At 39.7% G+C, this 26,768-nt stretch overlaps 1 protein-coding gene across 4 annotated transcripts in view; it reads right to left on the bottom strand.

The window, feature by feature from the left end:
* Positions 1 to 14,129: 14,129 nt before the first annotated feature.
* Positions 14,130 to 26,768, bottom strand: part of fz2 (frizzled 2) — a 111,254-nt gene continuing 98,615 nt past the window's right edge. For all 4 annotated transcript variants that reach the window (XM_046615721.2, XM_046615720.2, XM_046615722.2 and 1 more), the window contains exon 2: positions 14,130 to 21,102. In XM_046615721.2, the coding sequence (XP_046471677.1) occupies positions 19,124 to 21,049 (1,926 nt within the window). In that variant the 5' untranslated portion in view covers positions 21,050 to 21,102 and the 3' untranslated portion in view covers positions 14,130 to 19,123. The remainder of the gene's footprint in view (positions 21,103 to 26,768) is intronic.

The following is a 26,768-nucleotide window of genomic DNA, read 5'->3' as shown; positions in this document are numbered from 1 at the left end:
TAAGACAATATAGTAACAGTGATCGTAATGAGAAAGAATAGTAACGGATACTAGACTTTCCGGTAACAGCTAGAAAACTAATTTTCATTTTCTACCTAGAACTATATTTTTTGACTGTGGTAAAAAATGTAAATAGCTAAGGACTGAGCGGTAGCCGGAACTAAAAATTTCTTTTAGTGTACATTTCGAATCGTTAAATACAGTAGATTATTTTCTCTGTAAAAATGTGTCAATTTTCGAAGACGATTCATCGCAAGCACGTTGTGACAATTATTAGTAATGAATAAAAATTACCTTAAAAACACCTTTGAGAACTTTGGCACAGTGTTTGGTTGGTTAGTCGAAGTCATGCTTCGGTTCATCCGCAGGTCGCTTCGGGCCGTTTTGCGTTTAGTCGCAGCTATCGTGGAAAACAACGCGTATCACTTTCACAAACGTCGAGTGAAACCACAGAAATTCACACATAAATTTTAATCGTTTGCATCGCGAATCCGAACAACGTGTAATCACCGCGCCGCGTCTACCGATCGACTGACTCTGAATCGACGCTGAATCGTCAGCCCTTATTTACTCAAGATCTCAAAGTCGCTTCGGACGCGTTGTTTCCAAAACAAACGGGTCGTGTCCCGAATAACCTGATACGCAGATTATCTAAGCTTGTGTTCCTAGAGTCGATTTTCGCGCTACTACGTCAATTTCTCACAGGTTGAAATCGGAACTGATTCGTTTCAGTTAAAAATATGCCTATAGAAAGTGTCGAATGAAAATGAAACAAAGTGTTATTTTCTGTCACCTGTATTCTGACTTTCGGACGACGAAGAATAATTTGATCGAATTTTTATCAGAGAATTGATAAGTGTTTAGTGAAAATCTGTTAGTATGATTAACATGTTACAAGTCGTCCTGTAAGTCAAGGTACAAGTTTCCAAGTCGTTCGTCCATGTTTACACTAGCTTCTGAAACCGTTCAGAGCTGTTTCTCTTCCATTAATTTCATCTTAAATCACGAAATAAAAATCGCCCGTAAAAGCGATTTCAGCAATTGTTTTCACGCACGCTATTTCATCCAATCGCCCCGCTATTTCCAACCTCCTGAAAAATTTTCCGCTCAATTTGCAGCGGATGACCCGAAACCACCTCCTAAAAATTATCGGCGTTAAGGTAAGCGTCAAATTTCTTACCCCCGGGATCCCCGGCAGCGTTTTAGTCTCGTTTGAGCTCAAAACGTCTGACCTCAGCCTCCCTCCTTCGTCCCTCTTCTTCCCGTTGCACTGACGGATATATAACATTTCGTATTTCACCCATCCTTGGTCTGCGTTCAGGTCCATGCGTCCCACGGACAATTATTCCGGCGTAAAGTTCTCTGCCAGGATGTGTTGACGGCTTGCAACTGGCCCTGTTGACAGCGAGATAATCCTCAGGATACCGTATATATCCTTGACGCTTCGGGTTTAACCACGATTCAGGCTTTCCCACGTGCAAAGCGGTTGAAACGTGGTTCGGAACATCTTCCGGGAATTTGGATTTCTCTGGGATGCACGAATATTGCAGCTTCGTAAATACAGCGGCAGGAATTTCATTCTTATTCAGGTTTGAACAGAGAGTGACAAAGTCTTTTTCCAACTAATATTTAGATAGTACAATTTTAATCTTTGAAAATATTATTATTCGTTTCATAGATAATTCTTTTTAAAGATCATCTCGAATACCGGTGGAAACTCGAGTCATTCTGAAACATGGTTGAGAGTTTTTTGTTTTCGAAGAGGAATATCCGCCGAAATTTTAGAAAAGGAGACGATAAAAAACTGAAGAGAGTTGACTGTGTGGAATTCTGAATTTTCTTTAATTCATGATTGAAAACTATTTTTGAAATCATTGAAAAATTTACTCACCACTAAACGAAAACGTGTCTGTTATACCTGCCTAAGGATCCGTGAATATTTATTCGAGCTTCATTATTCACCGTTAGATCGACGGCTAGTAAATACAAAATGTAATGATCAAATAAAAAAAGGATAAGAAAAAACCTGGCTCGATACAAAAAATGTGATATCCGAGTGTATCTATTAAGCTGTTTGGCTAAAGATAAAATTCCCCGTAGCCACATCTCAATCATTTCTTCCGAAGCCAATTATCCTAGTCGTCAAATTTTTTACAACACCGATTCTAAAAAGTCGTCGATTATTTGTACTGAAATGCATTTTTTTTTTTTTCCTCTTTTTAAAAAAACATTGCGCTGCAGGGCGCCAAGAGCTTACACCTCGTCTCCCGCGTCATCGTCACGTCGTAAAAGCTGTCCTGGTCCGGAACAGCATCAGCATCAGCATCAGCAGTAGAAGCAAGTTGGAGGGGGAGGGGGGGGGAGAGAGCCGGGTGTCATCTTGGAATAATATTGCCGTTCGTAGAGTTTGATGCCTTGAGATAATATTTTTCTAACAACGACAACGACGACGACGTGTTTCTGCCGGGATACAGGATCGCAGCACGTGGTCAGAACGAGCGTTCGGTTTCTGGTCAACAACCCTTCCTCGAGAATTAATCAATCTCTCTTGAGAACAATAGATCGTTGGCCTTTGAATCGTCAAAGTCTGTATCGCGCATCACAAGCCACCGCAACCCCGTTAATGGATTAACGTTCTAATGGACTTGGCTAACGGGAAGAAAGAAATCCCTCCAGGCATTGAGAAAAATTTCATTTTTTGTAGTAACTAGAAACATTCGGTAAGTGAGATAACGTTGAAAAAACTGTTTGAACATTGTTGGAATTACGAAAAACGAGGTACGCGTAAACATTTTGCGATATCGTCGATCCTTTTTTGGTTATTGCAAAGCAAAATCAGTTTGCGAGGTTTACTCTACTTTTTTAGTCTAGTAAGGCTTTAACGTCAATTTATTGTTGCACAAGGATTAAATTCTCGCAACAATTGCAAGAAAATATAGTAACAGTGATCGTAATGAGAAAGAATAGTAACGGATACTAGACTTTCTGGTAACAGTTAGAAAACTAATTTTCATTTTGTACCTAAAACTATATTTTTCAATTTTAGTAAAAAATGAACATAGTCATTACATTTCATGCGCAGAGAATCAGGTCGCCATGATGAATACTTCAGAAATTAAAGTCGAAAAACAGAAAAGTGTTTACGTAGTTTCGCAGGTATTGATACTCCGATGTTCCGACTGTCCGTTCGTATGAAAGTCAATCAATTCTAGAAGGAAAATTATCAGGCTTGAATAATTCAAAAAAAGGGTTGACTGGTACTAGATTAGGTCGGAGAGTGCTCAAATCTCATTCTGACACAAACATTTATTAAATGGCAAAGCTCTTCGAACGATTTTTTTCAATCTGTACCATAAATACAACCTTACATAACCTAACTTGAACCTATCTAATTATAAATATATCGCAGTGATTCCGTAATTAATTACCATCGCATCGAACAATATTCGGTGACTCGAGTGAACTCAACTATATTCTTTCAATAAATTTGAATAGAACTTGGAAATATGTCATCCGCAGTGAAGATCATTGCCTCGAACTGCACGTACGATTCAACAATCCAATTTTGCACAAATATTCATATTACAGATAAAATGAATACAAATTTGAAACGAATAATGCATACAATTATATTCACTCACTTTGTCACTCTCTGTGAAAATCCATAAATTGAATCTTGTTTAGAGATTGAGATCTTGAATAACTTTGCCACGAATTGCCTGCCAAGCTGTTACAAAGTAGTTCTTCGGGACAAAACGTTCAACGCTAGACGAAAATCCACGTGACCGATGTTTCAAAAGTACAGACAACAATTCGGATTATGACAAAATGAAAAAAACTTACTAGATACGATTGCAAGTGACTTGATTGATTTTTTTCTTTTCCTTTACTTAACAGATACCGATTTACAAGGATTTACGAGGAAACTGTAAAACTTCCGAGCTCTCGTTTAAGAAAAATGCAATATTGAATCATAGCTAATTAGTCAACTTTTCAATCTTCAGGTATTTTTCACATTCTTGACTGCAATATTGGATTGAATTTTCTCTCTTTGCCGCAAAACAAGAAAAAAACAAAAAAAACTCCCAGTTATAACAAAGTTGAATAGTTCTTCTTTTTTTTTAAACTTGAATTCAGATCATTGTTCCTTTCGTTTCGTGACTTTCTTACATTTCATCGCTCGTGTAAATTTCTCAAACATCGATTTGCGGAGATTCTGTTTTTCAACTCTTAGAGCCAATACGACAAGCCTTCATATTTCACCATACTCGCAGATAAACTAATTCTACACTTATTCCTAAAAGCACCCTCAGATTCACTGTAAGCGAACTATTCGTTGTCGCATTCGTATTCTGCTTGTAATCGAGCTGAGAACATATCCGAGAAGTACAGCACCGTTTGAGCAGAGCGTGGAGTGAGGTGGAAAAGAAAAGAGGGCGGAAAAAACGCACGGAGAAGATGAGGAAGGAGAGGAAAAATTAACGTCTCAAAGAGAAGTAAAAAGGTTTCGGTGGGGCATATAACCATGGCGTTACGACGTAAAGTTACGTTTTGTTTTTTCTATACCCTACCAGCTCCACGAACCGTTGAGAATTATATCGCACGATTTACAACCCGCAAGCTCTATACTTAGAATTTGAAATGACAGTTTGGCTCGCGAGTTCGTTTTACACTCAGGGCTTCATACGAATGTGCAATGCGGTCCAATTTTTTCCCCTATAACCTGAGCTGGCGCGTTTCGCCGTGTAAAAATTGGGAAACTAAATTATTCACCGATAATGAAAATACTGGGAAAATTAAGTTGAAATAACGGGTTGAGAATAACGTCTAATAGCTGTGCCTGTTAATTTACACACTTCGTGATATTTAATTTTTAATCTGCTGAGATTCTGGAACAAGTGAAATATTGATCGAACATATCACACGGTGAATGTTTTTTAGATATGAATTATACAGGATGTTCACTATTGTAACAGTACAAATGTTTAAGTTAAAACCAAGATTTTTCGTCTTGGTTTTAACTTCTAGCTTCAATCATGTACCGATCATGTAAACGAATAAATAAATAAATAACCGACTCCATTTTTCAATCCTTATTTCGCAACGTTTCGAAATAAAGCTTCTATATTATAAATTTAAGCTTTTGTTTTTAATTCCATATCGTTTTATATTTTTGTATTTTCCGAAGAGATAAGAGCTTAGCAAACCAATTATTAGATAAATATTCGAAGTACGATTATCTCGGCATAAAATTGATGAAGAGCATCGACATCAGGCCAACTGATCTCGTCAAGTTAAGCTCGAGTAATATTTTTACACAAGTATTCTCATAACTAGTGTCGTTTCGTCTCAAGTCATTTTTCTTTGCTAAGCTGGCAGCTTACTCATCCGTGTGACGAGCACACAACCATAAACGACGCACGCACCTCGTGTTGTTTGGTGCTTTTTCTATATATACACGTTTTTTTCTATTCCCCGTCTTTACACGAAGGCAACAACTGCAACTCTGACGACCGAGAGAGACTTTTTTCGCCGAGGAGATTGAATGTATTTATATGGAGCATTCCCCCGAGCGCTCAAAGTGACTGTGACTCCAAACATTTTTGATTGCCTCTTCCCGATGACAAACGTCCTCGTGAATCAGTCCGGCAACGTTTAGTGTTTTTTTATTTTTTATTTATTTTTATTTTTTTCTTCAAACACATTCATCAACAATCAACAGCTGTTGACGACAGCCTGAGTATGTAAAAATGAACAGGCTCCCATTTCCTGATGAAATTACTCTGCATTTTTTCTCTCTTTCAATAACTGAACCGGAAAGTTTTAATTTACGATTTGTTTCAGGGCTTTCAGAGCGTGTTTCGGAGAAAATTTCTCCGTTTTGATACAGATTTTAAACCCACGATTTAATAAACTACCGATAAAGGAATCAAAAAGGTTTCTGTTACAATCCCATTTACTCAGTCTTTGAAAAATTCACTTGAAGGAAATTGGTGCATTCTTGAAAAACCCATTGATTAAAACTTGATTAACAGGTTTAGTGCGATAAATAAAAATTTGACTTGCACGCTAGTTACCGATCACATGTTGATACTCGAAGCGATTGTTGAAAAAATTTATAAAGCGGGTCACGTTGACACGGAATGACCCTTACAGACTCATAAATAAGGTCAGATTACAGAGGAGAGGTTGACAGCCTCTGGTGAACGTAATTCATCTCAGCAGCGCCTGAAACCTGTACCCCAATATGAAAAACGTGTATCGCCGTGTGCATTTTAGCATTATGCGCAGACAATATGTAGTCGATGACGTGATCAAAAACCGTGCCAAGTCGTCCGTTGCTGAATCCCGAGCCTCGTTCACGGTTTCATTAAAATTCGATCCTCCTTCAGCAGGAGTTGCAGAGCCAGAGTTCAGCCGAACTAATCTCTATCCGAGAACAGCTGCGAGGGGTCATCGATTATTTACGTGGGATTAAACCATGTGACGAATAGATTTGATCCCGTGTTTGATACAGCAGCCGCGCCTTCCAAATTCCTCCCTGATCTGAAAACTGGTGTGAATTGATACGAATTTTTAATGTCGATCAATCGGACAAATGTTCTTGGCAATTAAGAGGAAGTGAATTAAAGATGTCTGTGAGTGCCATTTTTTTTTTTTGGTTCTTTTTTTTATGCATAAACAATTTTTCTGGTTATAAAGTATGCGTGTACCAAAGCCAAATTTTTTTCAAAAATTTTTTGTTTTTTCTAAATTGCACTTACTAGCTTTTTTATATCTCCCCGTCAATTCATGTTCGTGAAATCAAATCCTGCGATGGAATCAAATTGTTTACATTTTATCACGTGCGAAAGTCAAAGAATGTCTGAAAGTGTGGACCTGATGTGTGTAAAGTTTAAAAGAGATCTCATTTTAACAAATTGAAAAAGAGAAGTATTTTACATATATCTACTACCTTGAAAGAGTAATTGAATATGAGATTTCAAATTTTTCAACTCAAAAATTTATGGTGGAAGAAAAAACGATGACAAATCGGTTGAATATGTACATAATTCGTTGAATTGAACGTCTGGATTTCCTTAATAGCGAAAGGGATAGGAAAATTCGAAAATCACATAAATAGAAAACGAATGGTAAGAGTGTAAAGATTTGAATTTTTTATATGTAATAATTAATCGCTTTTCTCGGTTCGAAATCATTTCTTTCTGAAATTTTTTTCTCGTCTTAGTTATTTCGTTACACTCTGCAATGAATTACACAGATACAAAGTCGTCTTTTAATTTAATATCGAGACATATGAGACTCGTATCATCGCGTTCGGTGTCAGGCGACGATAATGCGCACATCGTAAATCGTTTGAAACACAGATTACACGTTGTTCGTAATTAATACGGGCATTGAGTTATTGCAACATCGAAATGACCTTTGGCACCGGAGTGACGGATGATGACCGCGTTAAGCAGAACCTATAGCGTGATGGGGGGTGTATAATGTGAGAAGAAAGAGGTGGTGAAGAAAAGGAAGAAACGGTGAATGGAAGAGAGAGAGAGAGAGAGAGAGAGTAAAGAAGGATGGAAAGAAAAAACCGGAATAATAATGAAAGAAGATATCAGCTGGGAACCAATTTATTTTCAATTTTAATAAATATCATGAGGGGATCACGACCGTCATGGAAGATTAAAAACCGTAACGAGGTGTCTGCTTCAATTTCAATAAGAAATTTCAATGAAATTACAATTCACGATATTCCTTATTTCATCCGTTGTATTTTATTTCTCACGCTGAATTATCCTCTGATAATCGCTGTCCGGATAATAGATGATAATTGATATTCCAAAAACGACGCATGGCGACCAGGCATTTTACACTCCGTCATTAATTATCTAACACAACTTTTTTTAACGTCCCGCCGATTCTCGGCGTTCAGAGAACAGAAGAAATTGTTATTATCGTCGTAGAAGAACGCTTTTGTTTCCACTTGACCTCAACGTCTTTATTGTCTAGAGTTATCTGCTAAATTGTTTGGAAAATTTATCAGGATCGTAATTCGAAGTCGGACACGACGAGTTGGCTCCGAAATTTTGCGCTTAATTTCACTCAAAACTGATTCAATTTTAAACAAACTCAACGACGTCCTCTTAGTTTTTTGAAAAACTCAATATCTTTCGTTCCGAAATTTAAATCCTATAAATAACTTGGGCCACTTTAATATCTCAACGTTACAAGTCGATGCATTGGAATTTGCTACACGTCGTATACTATTTTAATCGATTAAAACTGACGATTGAAGCTGCAAACAAATCTCCATGACAGAGTGTTCTCGGTTGCTCATAGTCGATAAAATTTATCTAGGTCAGCCTAACTCAGAGTTTTTATAATCGTTCTGATTGATGTGAATGTATGTGAATTATTATTATTTATAATAGAAAAACTAGCTCTGAAAGATCCGTTCGCGAGTTCAAAGCTTCAAGTTTTTGAAATCCGATTTAAAACGAGGAGGGTTTTTGTATACTACTGTGATTAAAAAATAAAATTCCGATTAATTTTTTTTCAATCTACTCTTACTTGCGTTTTTTTTTTTCATCGATATACGCTTGTTGTTAGTAATAATCTGGATAAAAAGTGAGCGTAAATATCAAATGGCGAAAGGTAGGGAACGTGATTTTTTAGTTATTTCTTCTTTTTTTTTTTGCTTTCATTGCTTTTTTTGTTCGGTTCATCGCTTCTTTATACGGAATGAAGGCGTTTCTGCAACGTCGAGTATAGCTTGACATCCGCCGGTTCGGGAACTCTGGCGCCCGCGGGTAAACGAGGGTGTCTATTTACGAGCCACTAGGAGTGATAAATTAGTATTAAAATAAACGGCATGGAAGCGCGATAGCGATAACTACTCGAGTCGGAGTAAGATGCTGTGAGTTACCCAGATTCGAGATCTGCCCGATGCCCTAAAGGCTTCGGATCCGCGCCCGAAGATCATTCGTCATTGCTTCGTGGTAGACCACGCGGTCTGATAACGTCAAAACCGTCGTCGTCGCACCCCACTTCAAATTTCAAGATAAAGTTCAACCAGCTAAACGAACTTTCAACGCCTGACGCTGCGCTTTTTCCACGCCAAGTGCCTCCGATCATCCGATTCATTTGCGTAAAATGAAATGGACGTATAAAAAGAAAATCAGACACGGTTATGTTAGAGAAATTTTTCTCTACAAAACGCGAGCATATTTCACGCCGTTTTTTGCGCGTGTTTTCCGTTCACAAAGTACCCGGCTCTATGACTGTAGATCGAGGCTGCGAATGCGCATGCGCGGATTTTGTGCGCGCATGCGCTGTCGCAAGAAAATTATACTTTATGCGACCCTAACCTCAATTTCGTGCTTCTCGAAAAAACTCGTAACATACTCTTGTTGTATAAAAAATCGTGTGCAACAAGGAGGCAACGGTTTTCTCGCCTTAACTTATGCTCGGCTCGAAAAAACCAAGTTCTCCTTGTTGTTACACAATATATTATTTCCCGTTTGAAGCGACTACCATCGAATTTTAATTCTCCAAAAAGTATTCTTAGCACTGTGAGCTTTTTTTTTTTGTAAATCGAACTTGGAATATCGATCAACATACTTTTTAGTGTACTCATTTTTATTATTTAATTATTTGCTTTATTTTTTATTTTATTTTATTTTTTTAAATTTTAATTACTAGAACGCGGAATGTACTGACGTAGAGTGATCGAACAAAATTTGAAGCCTGGCTAGCAAATACTTACAAAACAAACAATAAGTTAAAGCTGCAATGCAATTCGCTTTTGAAATTATGTAAATTTTTATTATATGTATATTTATATTCTAATTTTTCAGGTTTATATTCTGTAACAAGAATAATGGCGTGAAATGTGTTTTTAGTACACAATTATTTAGCCAATTTAGAATAACAATCAAATGCTTTTTGAAACTAAAACTTAAATTTTCATTTAACAATTTGTGAGTGCTAGTCGCATCTCACTTTGACATAAACCAACTTGAAAAAGTTTGTAACGTCTCATTGATGTCGAAATTTAAGACCAAATGCAAGAATCACAATATAAGTCATTAGAATCATTCTGAATATTTAACTCAAAGTAGTACTCGAAGTTTTTCAATTTCAAACTTGATTTATAAACCGACTGTGGTAAATTAATTAAATCTGAGTACGAAATCATTCATAAATTGTTGATTATCGTCTTTTATAGAAATTCTTGTTTGCACAAATCATTTTTATTTTATTTTTTTATCAAATTTTTAAACTTCTTTTAATAGATTCCTCAATACTTCGCATAATCCGCCACACAAAATTCGGAAATAATATATTTCATACAGTCTCTATAGAATCACTCAATAAAGTGTCCAAAAAAAAAGACTAGAGATATTGTTATTATTGTGCGATTAATCGATCAACCATGGACTTCGGTTAGTCGGTTCTTCAAGGTGTTTTTTGAATAAACCTAGTAATAGAAAAACCAATTGATCGAATTTTTTTATTAACACAGTCATGCGATAATCTATACGTTTTTGGACTCGCTGAATCCGAATCTAATGCCATAATTGCTCCATCACGCTCAGATTTTAATTGGTTCGTCGATTTCGAACATTTAAAAAATTTTCGATGCGCAAGTTAGAGTGGGATACCCCACACATTACTCAAAATCTGGGGGTGATGGAGCAATTATGACACCGAATTCGGTTTCAGCATGTTTATAAAAACATGTAGGTGTGGTGGTCTAGTCTACCTGACAAAACACTTTCTTGCGTGCATTTATAATCAATCAATCACAGAGTCCCGTTAAAAACGTAAATCTCGATTTTTGGTCTCCGATCCCTCGCGGCTACGAGTCTATAAATAATTCCCAGCTGAATATATCCGTGCGAAAAGTGATTTCAACAACCCCGACAACGAGGTTCACGCACAATTCCCCAGACCGTGGATCATCACGTGGCGAAGGGGTGGAACGAGGGGGTTCGGGGGGCACGTACCCCGTGTGACGAGAGTGACACGCGTCGCATGCGTCGCCCTTTGCCGAGGGATCAGCCCCCCAGTGACTCTCAAAATTTTCCCCGAGATCCGGGAGTCCATAACCAGCTGCCAGCCCTCCGATTTAAATTAGATATCATTTCAACCCCTTCTCTCCTTCCTTCCTTCCATCCTTGATAAGTCCCGCATTCAGGATGTACGAATTTCACCAATACGTGGAATACATGTCCCAGTGCTCGGAACGCAGCTGACGATCTGCGTCGGTGGCAAAGGGGGACCTGCGTGTATGCAGGGGGCGAGTGTCGCCACCCGGGGGGATAGATCACCCTGCGGACATTTACTGTCAAAAATCACGGTACCCTGTGTCTGGTAATCCGCGGTAACGGAATACTTATCGTTCATCATTATCACCCACATGGCGCCACTCTGTATATCGAGGGGGCGTTGCTGCCCCTCGACGTGTTTGCGAGGAATCGATTTTTATAGGTTCTCACCCGCCATTTCTTACGGATAATGTTTTCCAATTATATTGTACTTACGTTTGCACAGCCAGGAGCGAATTTCTTTTGGATACGAGTTAGTTCTTCTCGTTTAAAAAGATGCGATGATCAGCTTTTACCGACTGAGTAAAACGTCACTTGTTTTGATTATTATCAAAACCGCTCGTCGTGTTTATGAGGAATCGATTTTTCTAGATTCTCACACGCTATTTTTTTGGGGCTAAAATTTTCCAATTAAATTGTGCTCACACCTACTCAGCCAGTAGTGAATTTCTTTTGGATACGAGTTAGTTCTTTTCGTTTAAAAAGATGCGATGGTCAGTTTTTACCGACTGAGTAAAACGTCACTTATTTTTACTATTAGCAAAGCTTTTAAGCAGCGCTGATGCTGAAATCCCGCAGTCGGCGCAATTTTACAAAGAATGTCGAACGAAACTATAAGCACGTTAGAAATTGGTAACAGAAATTAAAATCATTGCAGGTCGGGTGGCCAAAAATCGATACATTGTAATAATTTCATCAAGAAATCTTCGTGAATTGAGTATTTATCAAATTTTTGTGTTAAGCTACCAAAATTTTTCGAAAACTTGAATTATAGAAAATATACTCGAATTATTATAAAGCTTAGATATCGATGCCTTGCTTCAAGTTGTTAAAGAATCATCGAAATTCTGGTAAATCTTTTCCATTTCACTGTCCTACGCCTTATTTTATTGAAAATACGATTTTTGACAGTCACCGGTACGCTTTTTCTTTTGTCATGTTCACATTGTAAAATATGTAGTTTATTTCACAACATTGGGCCGACATGCAAATTATTATTAACAAACTGAAAAAATAGTACAAAATAGTCTTCTGAATAAATTGAGCCATCGTAGAGTAAAATCGAACGAATCTATCAGATTTTTAACAACTTTTTCATGTATCAATTTTTATTTATAATTCCTTTATAACCTGTTTTTGTATTTTTGAAGAGATATTGATGGCTTACAAATACAATAATCTAACAAATACTCGATATGCGATAATCGATTAATAAAATAAAATGAATAAATATTATTGATTTTTGGCTAAAGAACCTCCTCAATCGTATGGCTGGCCAGAGATAAGAAACTAGATAATACCCACATCCATAAATTGAATTCGAACAACCAACAACTCGACTGAATAAGAAATCTATACGTTTTCCATAAATTACGTAAATATAACATAGATAAGTAAAAGTAATGGGAATAAAAGAGCAAGGGTCAGCGGAGATTTTACTTCACTTTCATAAATAAAATATGTTTATGTTTATGAATACGCGGTAATTATCCCAAACATAGTGTGTTACTATTAAAAGCATAAGTTTATCACAATTAAATATGAATAAGAAACGTTTTTCGATATGGTGCAAGAAAAAAGATTAAAACGGTTATAATGTTCGACAGAAGTATAAAAAATCCGAAACTCTTCCACGCCAAAATAAAATTAAAAAAAAAATCCAGTTCACACATCACAGATATTGTAATTAAGAATATATCGATTTTACTAACTCGCTTTCTTGTCTGTCTATTTGTTTGCTTTTCTATTAAGTACAAATTTTGCAATCGATTTTAAACTATACATATTCGAATAGAAATCAAGGTTTGTGCAGAATTAAATTCGACACAGTTTCAGTACAGGGAATATTTCAGTTAAATTGTCAGCAAATTATGCATCGTTAATTGATGAAAAATAAATAAATAAATAAAAAATATCGTAAGCCAGCCCGTTTCATTAGAAAATAATTTTCCACAGTTGAAAACGAAGGACGATAAATAACGCTCTCTACTCGTAAGACTTGGCAAAAAATTACTTACACCTAGAACGGAGACAAGGAGCAAGTTTTAGGGCTTCAAGGATGTTACGGATACGTGTAAAGCGAGGCTCTTACAGGAGGTTGGAATTAACGCCGTGAGCCGTGGCTGCCAGGTTAGCCTAATGAGGGAGTGACTAAGTGATCGTTATCTCTCCTCGCTAGACCAGCTCAACACAACTGTGAAATCGTAAACGTCCAACGCATGGTTTTGTTTATGGTGTTGATACCGGCCTCCGCTATACCAAATGTCATATAAATTCGAACTATTCTGAGTCACTTTACTCTTTTGCCGAAGTATCGCGCCCCGTGCGGCGTTTGTAATAACCGTAATAACGACGTTCGTAGAGCGGAAGTGTGAGAAAAATTTGAAAAAAAAAAATTCCGTTTCCAAAAAATTAAAAACAGTAAGAGAAAAAAAAAAAAAAACAACAACATCGAAAAATGTATGATCAACAGAGGCCTAAAAACAAATAAAGAAATAGACAAACTTACCTCGTCTATAATTATTCGCATGTATTGTTGCGGGGTTAGTTTTTCTTTTTTTGTAGAAGTGTGCAGTAAAATAATGACGCGCATGAATTAAATAATAATAAAATGTAATTAAAAAATCGTATACAATTTTGATTTCTGTATATATATAAAGTTAATCGATATTTTTTTTTTTTTTCTTCTTCTTTTTGTTCCTTTTTCTACTCCTTACGTTTTTCTTTATGCGCCACAGCACTACGTAAAATACACATGCTACAGTATCCACATACGTATACTAGCGCAATTACATACATATATAATTATCTTTAATCTGTGTTCGGTTTCGTTTTTTTTTTTTTTTTTTTTTTTTTCAATCTTTTACTCGTCTTATTTTAATTCAAAAACTTCTGCAGCCTTGAAATTAAAAAATGATATATCACCATCAGTGCTGAAATAAAGAGTGTGATTATTTTACGAAAGATAAAGAATGTTGCTTTCGCGCCAAGCCGTAAACTGATAAAAACAATAATAATAAGAAATAAGAATAAGAAGAAACCAAGAATTGAACTTGGTAATAATAAAAATGATAATGATGATGATGTTGATCATAATAATAGTAGTAATGATAGTAGTAATAATAATAATAATATTAATAATAACTAAATAAAAATATAACTAACCGTCGCAAAAATAACAATGATAATAATAATAATAATAATAATAATAGCAGTAATAATAATAATTATTTTAAACCGTTTCTTTACACATAGTATTTTCGCTTTTTATTGACAATTATTATGACAAAAAGTGACTTACAAATATTTGTTATATTTTTTTGTTCCATACTCATATATACTATATATATATATATCTTTATATATATATATATAAACTTTTTCTCGATCAAAGTTCCCTTCTCATTGACTCGCACGCAGTATACATAATTCGGTAAAATGCAAAATCTGTAGATACAAGTATTGTTATTATTATTATTATTATTATTGTTGTTGCTGTTGTTGTTGTTGTTATTATTATATTTTTTTTACTTATAAATATATTATCATACGAACATTCTTCTTACCGAATAATATTACTCGATTTATTGTTGTTATTATTATTATTATTATTATTATTATTGTTATAATCATTATTATTATTTTTGTAATAACTTTAGGTGATATGTGAGAATAAATTATCTTCCTTTTCTTTCTTCTTTCTTTATTTGTTAATCGTTTAATTGCGCATTACAAATTACACGTCGCTATATTAGTATAACGGTCGTTTGGCAGAGCAGTTTTTTCTTCACTATTTTTTTCCCTTTTTTTTTTTTTTTTTTTTTTTTTTAATTCATGCGCATATAATAATTTGCGGCAAGTGTCGAGCAGTTATTTATATAGTATAAATTATGTACTAAGAGTCTCGTTAATAGAAATCACATTTGTGTGTCCATATAGATAATACGTATATATATATATATATATATAAGTTTATGGTTTTTGAGTTATTTTCGAGGCGGTCACGTGTCTTTTAACGCGACGCAACGCAACGCAATTCAAAAAAAGATACGTATCTTATGAATTACGATTTTACGATTTTCAACGCGTGCAATTATCACTGTAAGTTTGCAATTTTATGTTAATGTTTTCTTGCGTTTAGTTTTTTTCGCCCCCCCCCCCCCCCCCCCCCCCTCCCCCCCCCTTATCAAAGACTGCACGAATAACTTTTTTCTTCAAAAGTGCAGCTGCCGCTTTTGGTTTTGCAGTTATCGCGTTTTATCAGGTTTATTACGACTTGCTTTTACCCGGTGGTCTTTTTTTTTTCTCACTCGGGGGGGAAAATGTTATTTGTTATGACCTCGCGTTGTATATGTATGTGTGTGTGTGTATATATATATCGACTACCTACCACAGGTATTTTGAATACAATGTACATCGCGTTGTTTCTACAGCCGTTAAGTATTATGGAAACTGATAAAGAAAACGATGATGAAACAAGAAGACAAAAAACGGAAAGAGAATTACGAAAGAAAAAATAAAACAAAAAAACAGGGTATTCCGAAACGTGTAATATTTCGGATTCTCACGCTATGTTCATTTCAATTTTTTTACGTGAAAACAAACGAAAGAAAGATTAATATAATGGGGGGGGGGGGGGGGGGGGGGATAGCACAGAACAAGAAAGATACGGGGTGTGGTAAAAAATTGAAAGACGGGGGACGATTTACCTTCGAATAAATTTTTTTGGACATATCGAAGGCGAGGATTATTCATTATACAGTTATAGACCGTAAAAATTACTCCGTATGAGAATGACGAATTAAATAAAAATAATAATGTAAACTAAATATTTTCATATCTTTTGTTCAACACTCCCAACGTCAACGTAATTTCCGATCGAACCGTCCATTCGGCAATGCGATTATATTATTATTTCACCTGTACACTCTAAATTCTAAGATTTCGTATTTAATAATATATCATGTATATATGTATATATACATATAGTCAATATTCTTATTATTAATATGTACGTATAAGGATAATGATAATTTATTTACAATGATCTAAACCCTAATCGTGTGGTATGTACAATGGCATAATTATTATAATAATTATATATATTAATAATAACTACTGTCGTAATTAGCATTTACTTCAATTATAATTCTCATTTCAGTAGTTATCCAATTGTAAACGTTTGTTTCAAAATCGTTACAAATCACGACTATTCGACAACCTATTAACGGTCTCCAATTACTTTCACATACCTCTTCGTTGAGATGAGAAATTATTTTTTATGTCAAGTTTCCTTCATCTGTCATTATACACACATGTATATATAATATTGAAAAGCGATAACGGGAAAAAATGTTCGTTATAGTTTGTTTCTTTTTTTTCCTTCTACCTTCAAACTTTTTTCAAACGACAAATTATACCGATCCGTCATCGTGGTTCGTTGCGAAATGTTCTAGACACGTAATTTCTAAGAGCGGGAATCGATGAAGATGAAAACGCGTTTTACAATGACGTAGAAAAATCTATAACTAATGTATTATTGGGTATATAATACGGTGATACATTATTAAATAGTGGATACCGGAAATACGTTGACGAGCGTCGCGAATCCTGCTGTATTATAGTTATATTTATTACGATTATTATTATTATTATGATTATTATTATTATCATTATTATTATTACTACTACTACTACCGCTATTTTTATGTTGTATTATGTATTGTTACAGCTATAATATGCTACGCTTATGTATAGATAAATAGACGAAACGACACACACACAGAGAGACGGACAGAAACGGACTCACGGAATGTCCGCAAACGTTATTACATACGTGAAAAGTGTAAAAGTTGAAAAAGGAGGGGAAGGGGAGGGGGTAGATATAGACAGAGAGAGAGAGGGAGAGAGAGAGAGAGAAAAAAGAGATGAAAGAATTATGTGGCGGGTTTACATAGTACATAGTAATATAATAGGAGAAGGAGCCTAGCGTCAAGACATATCTACTTCCGGTCGACGAGGCGTTTCAGTGTTCCAAGACGATCCAACTCACAATATAGTTTTCGTTTTCTTTCCTTTCTTATTTTTTATTTTTAAAGAAAATAAAAAGAAAGAAAACGTTAACAATAATTAAACCATTCACGCCGACGACGCAAGATTTTTTCGGCTCTAGGCTCGTTCTAAGACACGGGATTTACGTATTTCGGCAAGCGCTGCAGGACCATCCTGTATAGCCAACTCTTATAGCTAGTCATGTATTTCTTTCTCCTCATTTTATATTGTTTAGGATTTATAATCGAATATGCTTCTACTTTTTATCGGTTCCTAAATTTTGAGCGCGCGGGAAATTACGGGGACCCAGAATATTTTATTTCAAATTTTGTTCATTTGGTGAACGAGAATTTTTACTTCACGGTCAACTTGGAAATTTCAAGATATTCGTACGATTCATAAAAATGTACAAAACGGAAACTTTAGTTCGATAATTTCAGGATTTTGGTACATTCAAGTCACTCCAAATCGGATTTTTTCGTGATATTTACACTTTGCAATCATTAATTTACTCTTATTTACCACTGGTTCACATCGAATGAGCAGTAAGATAGCGTATTTTCGAACGATTCGTATCAAACTCAGACACTGGTTCCTCCGGAAAATATCCACCGTGCAACAGAGTACCGAATGTCCATGAGCAACAGAGGTGAAGAAATATCTATCGATAATTTTATCTGAGACGTATCGGATGGCGGATAGTGAATAAAGACATTTTGGCAAAAGCTCTGACACTCACTCGAGGCTCTCGAGTAAATTTAGGTATTAAAATCAGACTAGCTGATTCACGTTTTGAACACAACTCCTCACCATCATCTTTCCATGGTTTTCTCCATGTATGTACACGCGACATATGTTTCACATAAGCCTCAAACAGGCGGGCATTTTTTTTTTTTAATTTTCCAGGTGTTCGAAAAAAATATTTCGAATCGAAATCTCAAAAATATGCATTTTTCATTTCATCACTGCGTCCGATTGCGAGAAATGTATGAGAATAAAACTGCCGGAAAACAATTTTTGAAATGTGCAAAAATGAAAGTAGATATTCGTTGTGCAAAGACATTGTTGATACCGAATGTACAAATCTATCCATTGAACCGATAAACTTTATCGATAGTCTTTCAAACTTCAGATATATATAATCGTACTGTACCTACAATGATAAAAAGTGTCGTCATGAGAGGACAAAAAAAATTAACGGTCAGAATTGCGCTGTCTTCGAGTCAAATTTAAGTTTCTATAAAATAAATATATTAAGAAACGAAAAATCGAAAATGGATGATATCAGAGCTACAACAAAACGAAAGAAACCACCGTAACGAGACATTGTTCGATCTTTATCGTGTGAGATGCGAGAATTTCGGTGAAAAAATGTTTTTCTCAAACACCGTAATTTTTGAGACTGCCTTGCCAATAGAGAATCCCTTACGGTGATCCCGCTCCTCGTCTCACACCTCTGTGGCCTGATTGTAGGACGGTGTGAGAGCATGGGCCGGAGTGAGTGGTCCCATGGTGGACGCGAGTGACCTCCTCGAGTAAATGGTAGCTGCTGAATGGGGTGTGTGAGGAGCGGTGTGAGGAGTGTGAGGAGCGGTGTGGGAGGTGGGTGGTTGTTGGTGAGTCGAGGACGCGTGCCTCCTGGAGGCCGGGGCGAAGGGCTAAATGGGTCCGTAGTTGCTAAGCGCGGACGGTCTTTCCTGGTGCTCGCAACCCGCGGTGCTCATGTCGCCCCCCGCCGACTGGTGACGTCATACGTGCGAGAGGGGCGGCTGCTTGAGCACGTGGTGGTGAAGGTGGTGCTGAGAAGCGCTGGCTACGCTGCCGGGTGGGAGAAGAGCCCCGCCGGCGGGTGGTGGGGGGTACTGAGGCCCAGCGCGGCCGACACCCCCCTTGACGCCGGTGTTGCCGGGGCCCGATCCGAAGAGTCTACGCCACAGCCGCCGCCAGGAGTCGAGGGTCTTCCCGCTCCATATCCATACACCGGAGGTGATGCCGACCGCAAGGGCCATGAAGTACTTGAGCATGAGAACCGAGTAGAGAGGTCGTGCCCGCGGCTGACAAGGGCAGGCCAGGGACCTTAACCACTCGTCCCTGAGGGTGGACTCGTATAGGTGACAGGCAAGGACCGCGCTAGCTGGCACGGTGTAAAGGACCGAGAAAACGCCGATGCGAATCATGAGCTTCTCGAGTTTGTCGGCCTTCGCGCCGGGCTGACGTTTCAGGACCGACCGGATCCGGAAGAGGCTGATGAACCCGGCCAGCAGGAAGCTCGTGCCCAATAGCAGATAGACGAGTAGCGGAGCCAGAATAAAGGTGCGAACGCCCTCCGGAGCGACGGTGCAAACTCCGGCGACCGGATCGCCGGCGACGCCGCCGGCCAGTAAGGCCCAAACGGTCTGGGCCGTCGGGGCGAGCCAGGCTGCGAGGTGGAAGTACTGGGAGTAGGAGGCGATCGCTTCGTTACCCCACTTGAGACCGGCGGCGAGGAACCAAGTGAACGCGAGTATGACCCACCAGACCGACGATGCCATACCGAAGAAGTATATCATCAAGAATACCGTGACGCAGGCGCCAGGGCCTTGGGCCCCGGACCTTAGTGCCGGACCCTCGCAAGCGATCTCCTCGTGCCCTAGGACGCTGCGTGCCAGGTAACCCAGCGACACGACGAAGTAACACGCCGAGAGAAAAACGATCGGCCGTTCAGGGTACTTGAAGCGTTGGGTGTCGATCAGGAAGGTGGTCACGGTCATGAGAGTGCTTGCGGCGCAAAGGCCGCTCCACAGTGCGAGCCAGACCGCCGCGAACCCGCGTTCCTCGTGGGTGAGAAACGCGCCGTGGCAGGGTAGGGCGCAGTCTGGGACCCCGGCAATGTCCTGCGGGAGTCCCAGACCCATCCCCACCCCCAGACTTGGCGCCCCCCCGACGGCCACGCTGCTTACCGCCCCGCCGACCCCCAGAGGTACGAGAGGTGCTCTGCATCGACACGCGCACTCCCTCGCCCTTTCCCCTGGGGGATTTTGGCAGTTTTTTTGATTTTTACCCGGCTTGCACCTCGGCGGCTGCGTCGGCCTCGACGGCTTCGTCGGCCGTGGTGGGGGCGGCATGGGGGCGCTGCTAGCAGCGCTGCTAGTGTGGTTGTCCTGTTCCATGCAGAGGTTCTCCGGGTCTCCGTGATTTGGCAACCGCTCGCAGGCCATCCGCTCCGGCCAGGAGAACCCGTACTGCTGCATCAGCGGTGCGCAGCCTGCTCTCGCCCTCTCGCAGACGCTTCTGCAGGCCGGAAGCGGCTTGGAGTACTCCGGCAGACAGATCGGCGTGTACATCGAGCAGAGGAAGAACTTGAGGTCCGGCGAGCACTTTATCTCGACCAGGGGCCAGAACTGATGGACCTCGAGGCCGGCCTCCTCCTGCGTGTCGTGGTTGAGCTCGTTCGGCATCGCGGTCAGGTTGTAACCGATCGACCTGCACATCGGTATCGTTATCTCCTCGCACCTTCCATTACCCGTTGAACCTCCGAGGCTCGAGTGGCCCCCGGAACTCGAAGAGCCAAGCCCCGATCCCGAGGGACTTCCGCTCGACGCGCCAATAGTTGAATCCGATTCCGCGCCCCAAAGGCTTCCCTGGAGGATAAGCAGCGCCACCAAAGCACCCGTCGTGCCTCGACAGGGACCCATCTTCACGGCGAAACCGCACTCCTTCAAAAGCCTGTCCGTTGCATCACTTCGGCCTGAAAGCAGAAAACGGTTGGAATTAAGCAGTGAGATTAAATGTGTAAATAAACCAGTCAATTTGGTGCAATGTATCTTTTTTTTTTCAACGGTACGAGGCTGCTGTAGCCGCCTGGTATATACTACAAATTGTGTGTATGCGTATGCTTCGACTGACGGGCGACAAGTCAAAATAAGAATTCGTCGGGGCAAACAACTTCTTGTGCATATAGCAGTGCAGGGACCGGATGTCGTTGCTGCCGCTGCCACCGCACCACCTTCGCATTTTCGACCTAGCAGCTATACAACCGCCGCCTCTGAAACCACTCGTGACACACGAGTGGTGCGAACAACGATTCTGGGAACCGAGAAGTCGGGAGTCGAAAAAATATCCTCTCTTTACTTGCTTTTTTTTTTGTTCTTTCGTTTTTGTTCCGTTATAGTTCTTCTCGACGACTCGAGATGAACGACTAACGAGAATTACATTCTTATCTATGACTTATAGGTGATGACGGTTACCGTATATACACTTTTATTTATCGTCTTTTGTGTATTTACCAAAGCTGGAAGTATAACATCCACGAACAAATACCGATGAACGTAAAAGGTGATGAAGCTGACTGGTAATATAACATTCATTCAAAAAAGACACAAATCCATTACTCGTCGCTTGGTTTACAACCAGGTGTTTCACATGTACTCAAAATCAAACAGTATGTTCAACATAATGGTCTTCATTTCTGAGGACTGCTTCTACAGCTATATTACCGTGCAGTAACACCATTGATCCAAATAAAGAAAATGGACAATTGGTAAGAAATTCCAACTCATCCTGTATGGACAGCCTCGTCATACCGCAAGAAATACATGACGCATCATCGTCCAGAACGCGAGCTCATGATTTCCCCGGCAGTGATGCCTGCAAAAAAAAACTGTGATCTTGTCTGTTCTCTTCTCACTGTTATTCAAGGTCCTGCGGATAAAGGATGTCGCACATTATGCACCCTGCGACTAGCCGATTGGTGGTGGTGGTGGCCACTTGCCCATTGGTTATATTGACAATGACCGGATCGCGAGGTTGTAAAACGTTAGGACTGGCCCACAAACTCCGAGCTTTATCGGTTATATCGCACAGCGACGCTGACAGAACCAGCACCAGCATTGGCAGTGGTAGTAGAAGCAGCATCGCAGCAGTCGCGGGTCTTATAATAGTCGTGGGGCAGGGGGCGTGGGGCGGGAGCGCCACGTGACCGGAGCAAAATGTTATTGTTGGAGGCCGTGTTAGTTTTAACGTTTGTTAACTGCTGCCTAATGTGGTGCTATTTATAGTTGTGGGAGGCGATGCATCGAAGGTGCTGCAGCGGTTCCATCCACACACGAACGAGTCGGGATCGACTCGAGGAAAGGAACAACACGAGCCTGCTGATGCTGCTGCTGCTGCTGCTGCTGCAGTCATACACCCACCGGAGCGTCGTGTGTGGTTTGATAGGCGAGCCGGATCTCCGGGATTCGAAAGATTCAGACGCAAAATACTCTCCCCACCCTGGCTCTCTTCTCCTCTCCTCACCGCTTATTTCGTTTCGATTCGTCTCATCTTCTTTCATTTCATCTCACCGCTGCAGGCATGAGGTGTTCAGTGAATCAGGGACTCAAGAGATCCAAACCGAATTCGAAATGTCCCCCGAACAGTTTGATTTTCCTGAAGATATTCACGTTACAAAATTTTCTCTGGTTAATCGGTGGATTTAAATTTGATCAACAACATGTAACATTCCAAATGGTAGTCAACGACACAATCCAATCGTGAACGCAGGGATGTGATAGTTTACTTACTGTGATCATTTCTGACCTTTGTATAATAGCAATGCGCACGAGGCAAATGGACACTATTGACAAACAAACAGAAATAAATGAATATTCATTATGGATCACGTGTTATTCCTGCTTCTTCAAGTCACAGTTAGTCCGTAAGGTTGAGTGATAATTTCTGAAGAGGGTATCATAAACAGTCATATTTTGAATACTTTAGGTGCTAACACGTGCTACTTCCATTTCTCCGGCGATATCTTTGGTCATATTTATGCTGACGCGTTATTCCAGGAATGTTTTTACTCACTGCCAGTACACGCAACGAACCACGTCAAGACAAGAAGTGCAGCTCATTCGATAAAAGTATTTTACGATGGTTGTGCTCGTGATTGTTATTGGATTCGTTGTCTGCAATTTGAAATTACCTGAAATGCGAATTTGACGATCAAAGAAACCCTCGCAAAGTGTTCAACTCCATGAAAATCAAATCAAATCTTGATAAAGGTACTACCACGTTCCCCGATTCCCCTTGATGACGCGACGCGGTTGACTGATTCGTAGTCGAAACGTGACTCGAATTTGATGCGTGATTTTATCTACGTTCGTGGCTGGGTTCCAACACAGAACTTGAGGGCGTTCGATTCCTACCCGTCAATCAAACGAGTCCCAGTAATAGTGCGGGCGGGGGTTGGAGGGGCGAAGCAATTAGCGAGGGTGTCTCTTCTTCCCTGGCATACGCACCTCCTACCACCACCCCACGCAAACACGTGACTCACGCGGTGTCGAGGCGTCGGGGCAATGCGAAAGTCTCGTACACGGGCGAAAAGACCGGGTGGTTATGGATAGAGGGGGCTGATTTCGATACCCCCGAGGGACGGGATTTACGGATGGGAATTTCGTCCTCTCCCATGCGTAAGTCGCTCCGGCGGAGGGGGGGAACCCATCTAACCGTAATATTGAACAATTTTTCCTCGTTCGATTTGGCCTATCACCGACTCCCCGGAGGGTATACGTCTTCAGACGCACGGGTCAAGAATGACGGAGATGGATATTCGAGCCGGGGATCAGGTCAAAGATTGGTTTCCGAATGTGCAAAGACTCGTATTTTTGACGACGTATGAAGGATTTTAAAATACAGAAAAGATCGTCACCACAGAAAGGGATTCATTTTTTGTAGTTCATACTTGGGCTTCCTTGAGTTTCTTTCACCGATTGACGTCAGATTAAAATGGTAATTTTATACAAAAACATCAAAATATATGTATTGCCATACCAACTTTTATAACAATAAATAAGAATAAAAGGGCGACTTCTTCGAATACAGTAGAAGTAAAAGCTGCACACGCTTCACGAATGTTAGGAACCAATAAAAGTTCCTGAGCTTACTGTATACGTAATGAATACCATGGTCACACAACCTGCAATCACGAACATGACGCGGTATCCCTATTTCTAAAAGATCGTCAATCATTTCGAAACGTCTTCAGAAGCCATAATATGAACTATTGCCTAAAACGAATCGTTTCACTCTGATGACCAATCGAGAATGTTGCGTGGCCTCGATTTGCAACTTGTCAGGACTTTCTGCAAGCCATCAATCGATCGGTACTAAAGCGGTTTAAGCACATTTCGCGAGTGTCTGGGTCATATAGGTGAAATCCCAAATGAATACTAAACTATTGATTTATCATTTTGTATCAATAGTGGACGTGGTCAGGGGTCGACCTCGGACAAAGCGTTAACTCGAGGGTATGCCTGAGAAAACCGCCCACCATGAACAACCTGGAGCTCGTTTGCACGGGTATATAACCTGCGACCGAGTGAGTCGATTCTCGTCCAACGGATGGAAGATGATTTAAATATTTACGATGGTCTGCAGAGTCATAAATTCAGCAGATATGAGCTGGGTATATTATATAGCCGTGGTACAGCAGCGGGACATTTGCACGGTCTGCAGGGTATTAATGTCGTTGAATTTTCAAATAAAAAGTGAAAAGTGAAATGAAAAATTCGCCTGACTGCAGACTCTAAGACCCCCGGCTGGGTTTCACGATAACTCGGTCCGCAGGACGCCGCAAGGATATTTGTGACCTCTTAGACCACCGAAATACCATGACGATAAATTCGCGAGAGTTGTCTCAAAAACGCGCAGCTTTTAACGTACCAGTATCAAACAATCAAATCATTCGACATTTTTAAGCGTAATCCAGGGCAAAATGAAAAAAAAAAAATCCGCAAGGTAAGCGCACTTCAAATTTGATGTCCAGAAATTGAACATACATGTACGATTACGTAAAATAAACAGTTTCTCAAAGTCAAAGCTTGCACTGAGCAGTCCAAGTGTGATCTGCGGTTGGTTTATTTAGGCTTAAAAAAAAAAAAATGTTTCGTTGAAATAAATAAGGGCTTCTATGCGCACTGATACAGCAAGTAAATGTTTATCCCATCAGAATACGGAAGCTGTATGTTTAGAAATTAAACATATTCATACATACGTATACCTATTTGAATCAGAAGCACGACTAGTTTCATCTCTCTATATATTTCTCTTCGTATCAAAGAAAGTTTCCTCCGCGTTAAATGTTTGTTTATTATACATATCATTTCACGTATATACGTCAATATAACTATAATACATGAATTCAGATTACGTAGATTATGTAGCTAAAAGAATATTCAATGAAAATAAAAATCCAATGTGAATTTCAATGTCTTTTCTACCATTCTAAACGAATAACTGAGACAAAAAAAAAAGAAAGAAAAATAGAAGACCGTTTTGAAAACAGATAAAGGTGATGAACTTTCATTAGAATGTCTACATATATACGAATATGATTGATATATTTCATTGCAAACCGCGAACAATAAACATTCACCAATCAACAACTAAGCTCATCGACGACCCATCCTAACCCGACGTCCCTGACCACTACCATGATCGAAAATTTAACCCACAGCAACTTCAAGAAGACTGAAGAGAATTATGGTACTTAATCCTAATCGACTAAGGCGACTACAAAGTAAACAGAGACAGCAGCGCAATCAGGACTTGAAAAAACACAAGAAGCGAAACGGCGATCGAGGGTAAAAGAACGACCACAAATACTGCAGTGGCAGAACCCGGTGTATCGCCAACGATGAATCAGTTTTAGCATCGCTGCTGCCAGGAATACGATGAGTCCGGAGAGAGAGAGAGAGAGAGAGACTGGCGTTGTTTGGGTTATGATATACTCCCCCGTGTAAATCACTCGACTCGTAATGGGTGTACACTCTGGGCCAAAAGCGAGTAGAGAGGTTGTTACTCTCCCTTTCCATTCGTTCTTTTCTCCCTCGTTGAAAAATATACGGTGGTCGGTTCGAGTCGGGGTGGCGCGACGATCGCTCAGTGAGATCGATTCGCGGATCGGTCGGTGTGTTGTCCAGTATTGTGTGAGTTCACACCGTACCGAGCGAGGCGAACGACGCGCCACGCCAAGACTCGAATCGCCCGTTGCATAAATTATTGCCATGCGCACTATACCCGATATAACCTGTTCCCTCTTTTTCTTTCGGGAATTATTTACGTCCCTCTACGGTCAGCAACTCCGCTCGAAGAGGTGTCCCATGAAGTTTCCTGAACAAACTCCAGGTAGGCTGCATTTGCAGGCAGTAGCTTTCACGGTCCTACTCTCAAGAGTACTCAAGACTCGACTGGCTTAGCTTCGTGCCAGAGGTAGCCGGTAGTTTTCAGTGGTTCTCAACGTCGATCGGTGTTCCGTCGTTTGAATGAAAGAAACCATGTTCAAAGTCGATCGTCGGATCGCGAGCCATCTAAATCATTTTCCAGACACCGATTCAATTTGGATCATGAAAAAGTGCCGCTCAAGATGCCTGGGTT

Source organism: Neodiprion pinetum, chromosome 3 (genome assembly GCF_021155775.2).
Source record: "Neodiprion pinetum isolate iyNeoPine1 chromosome 3, iyNeoPine1.2, whole genome shotgun sequence".
Lineage (NCBI taxonomy): Eukaryota > Metazoa > Arthropoda > Insecta > Hymenoptera > Diprionidae > Neodiprion > Neodiprion pinetum.
The sequence above is the reverse complement of the archived record's forward strand: the minus strand, read 5'-3'. Positions and strand labels throughout refer to the sequence as shown.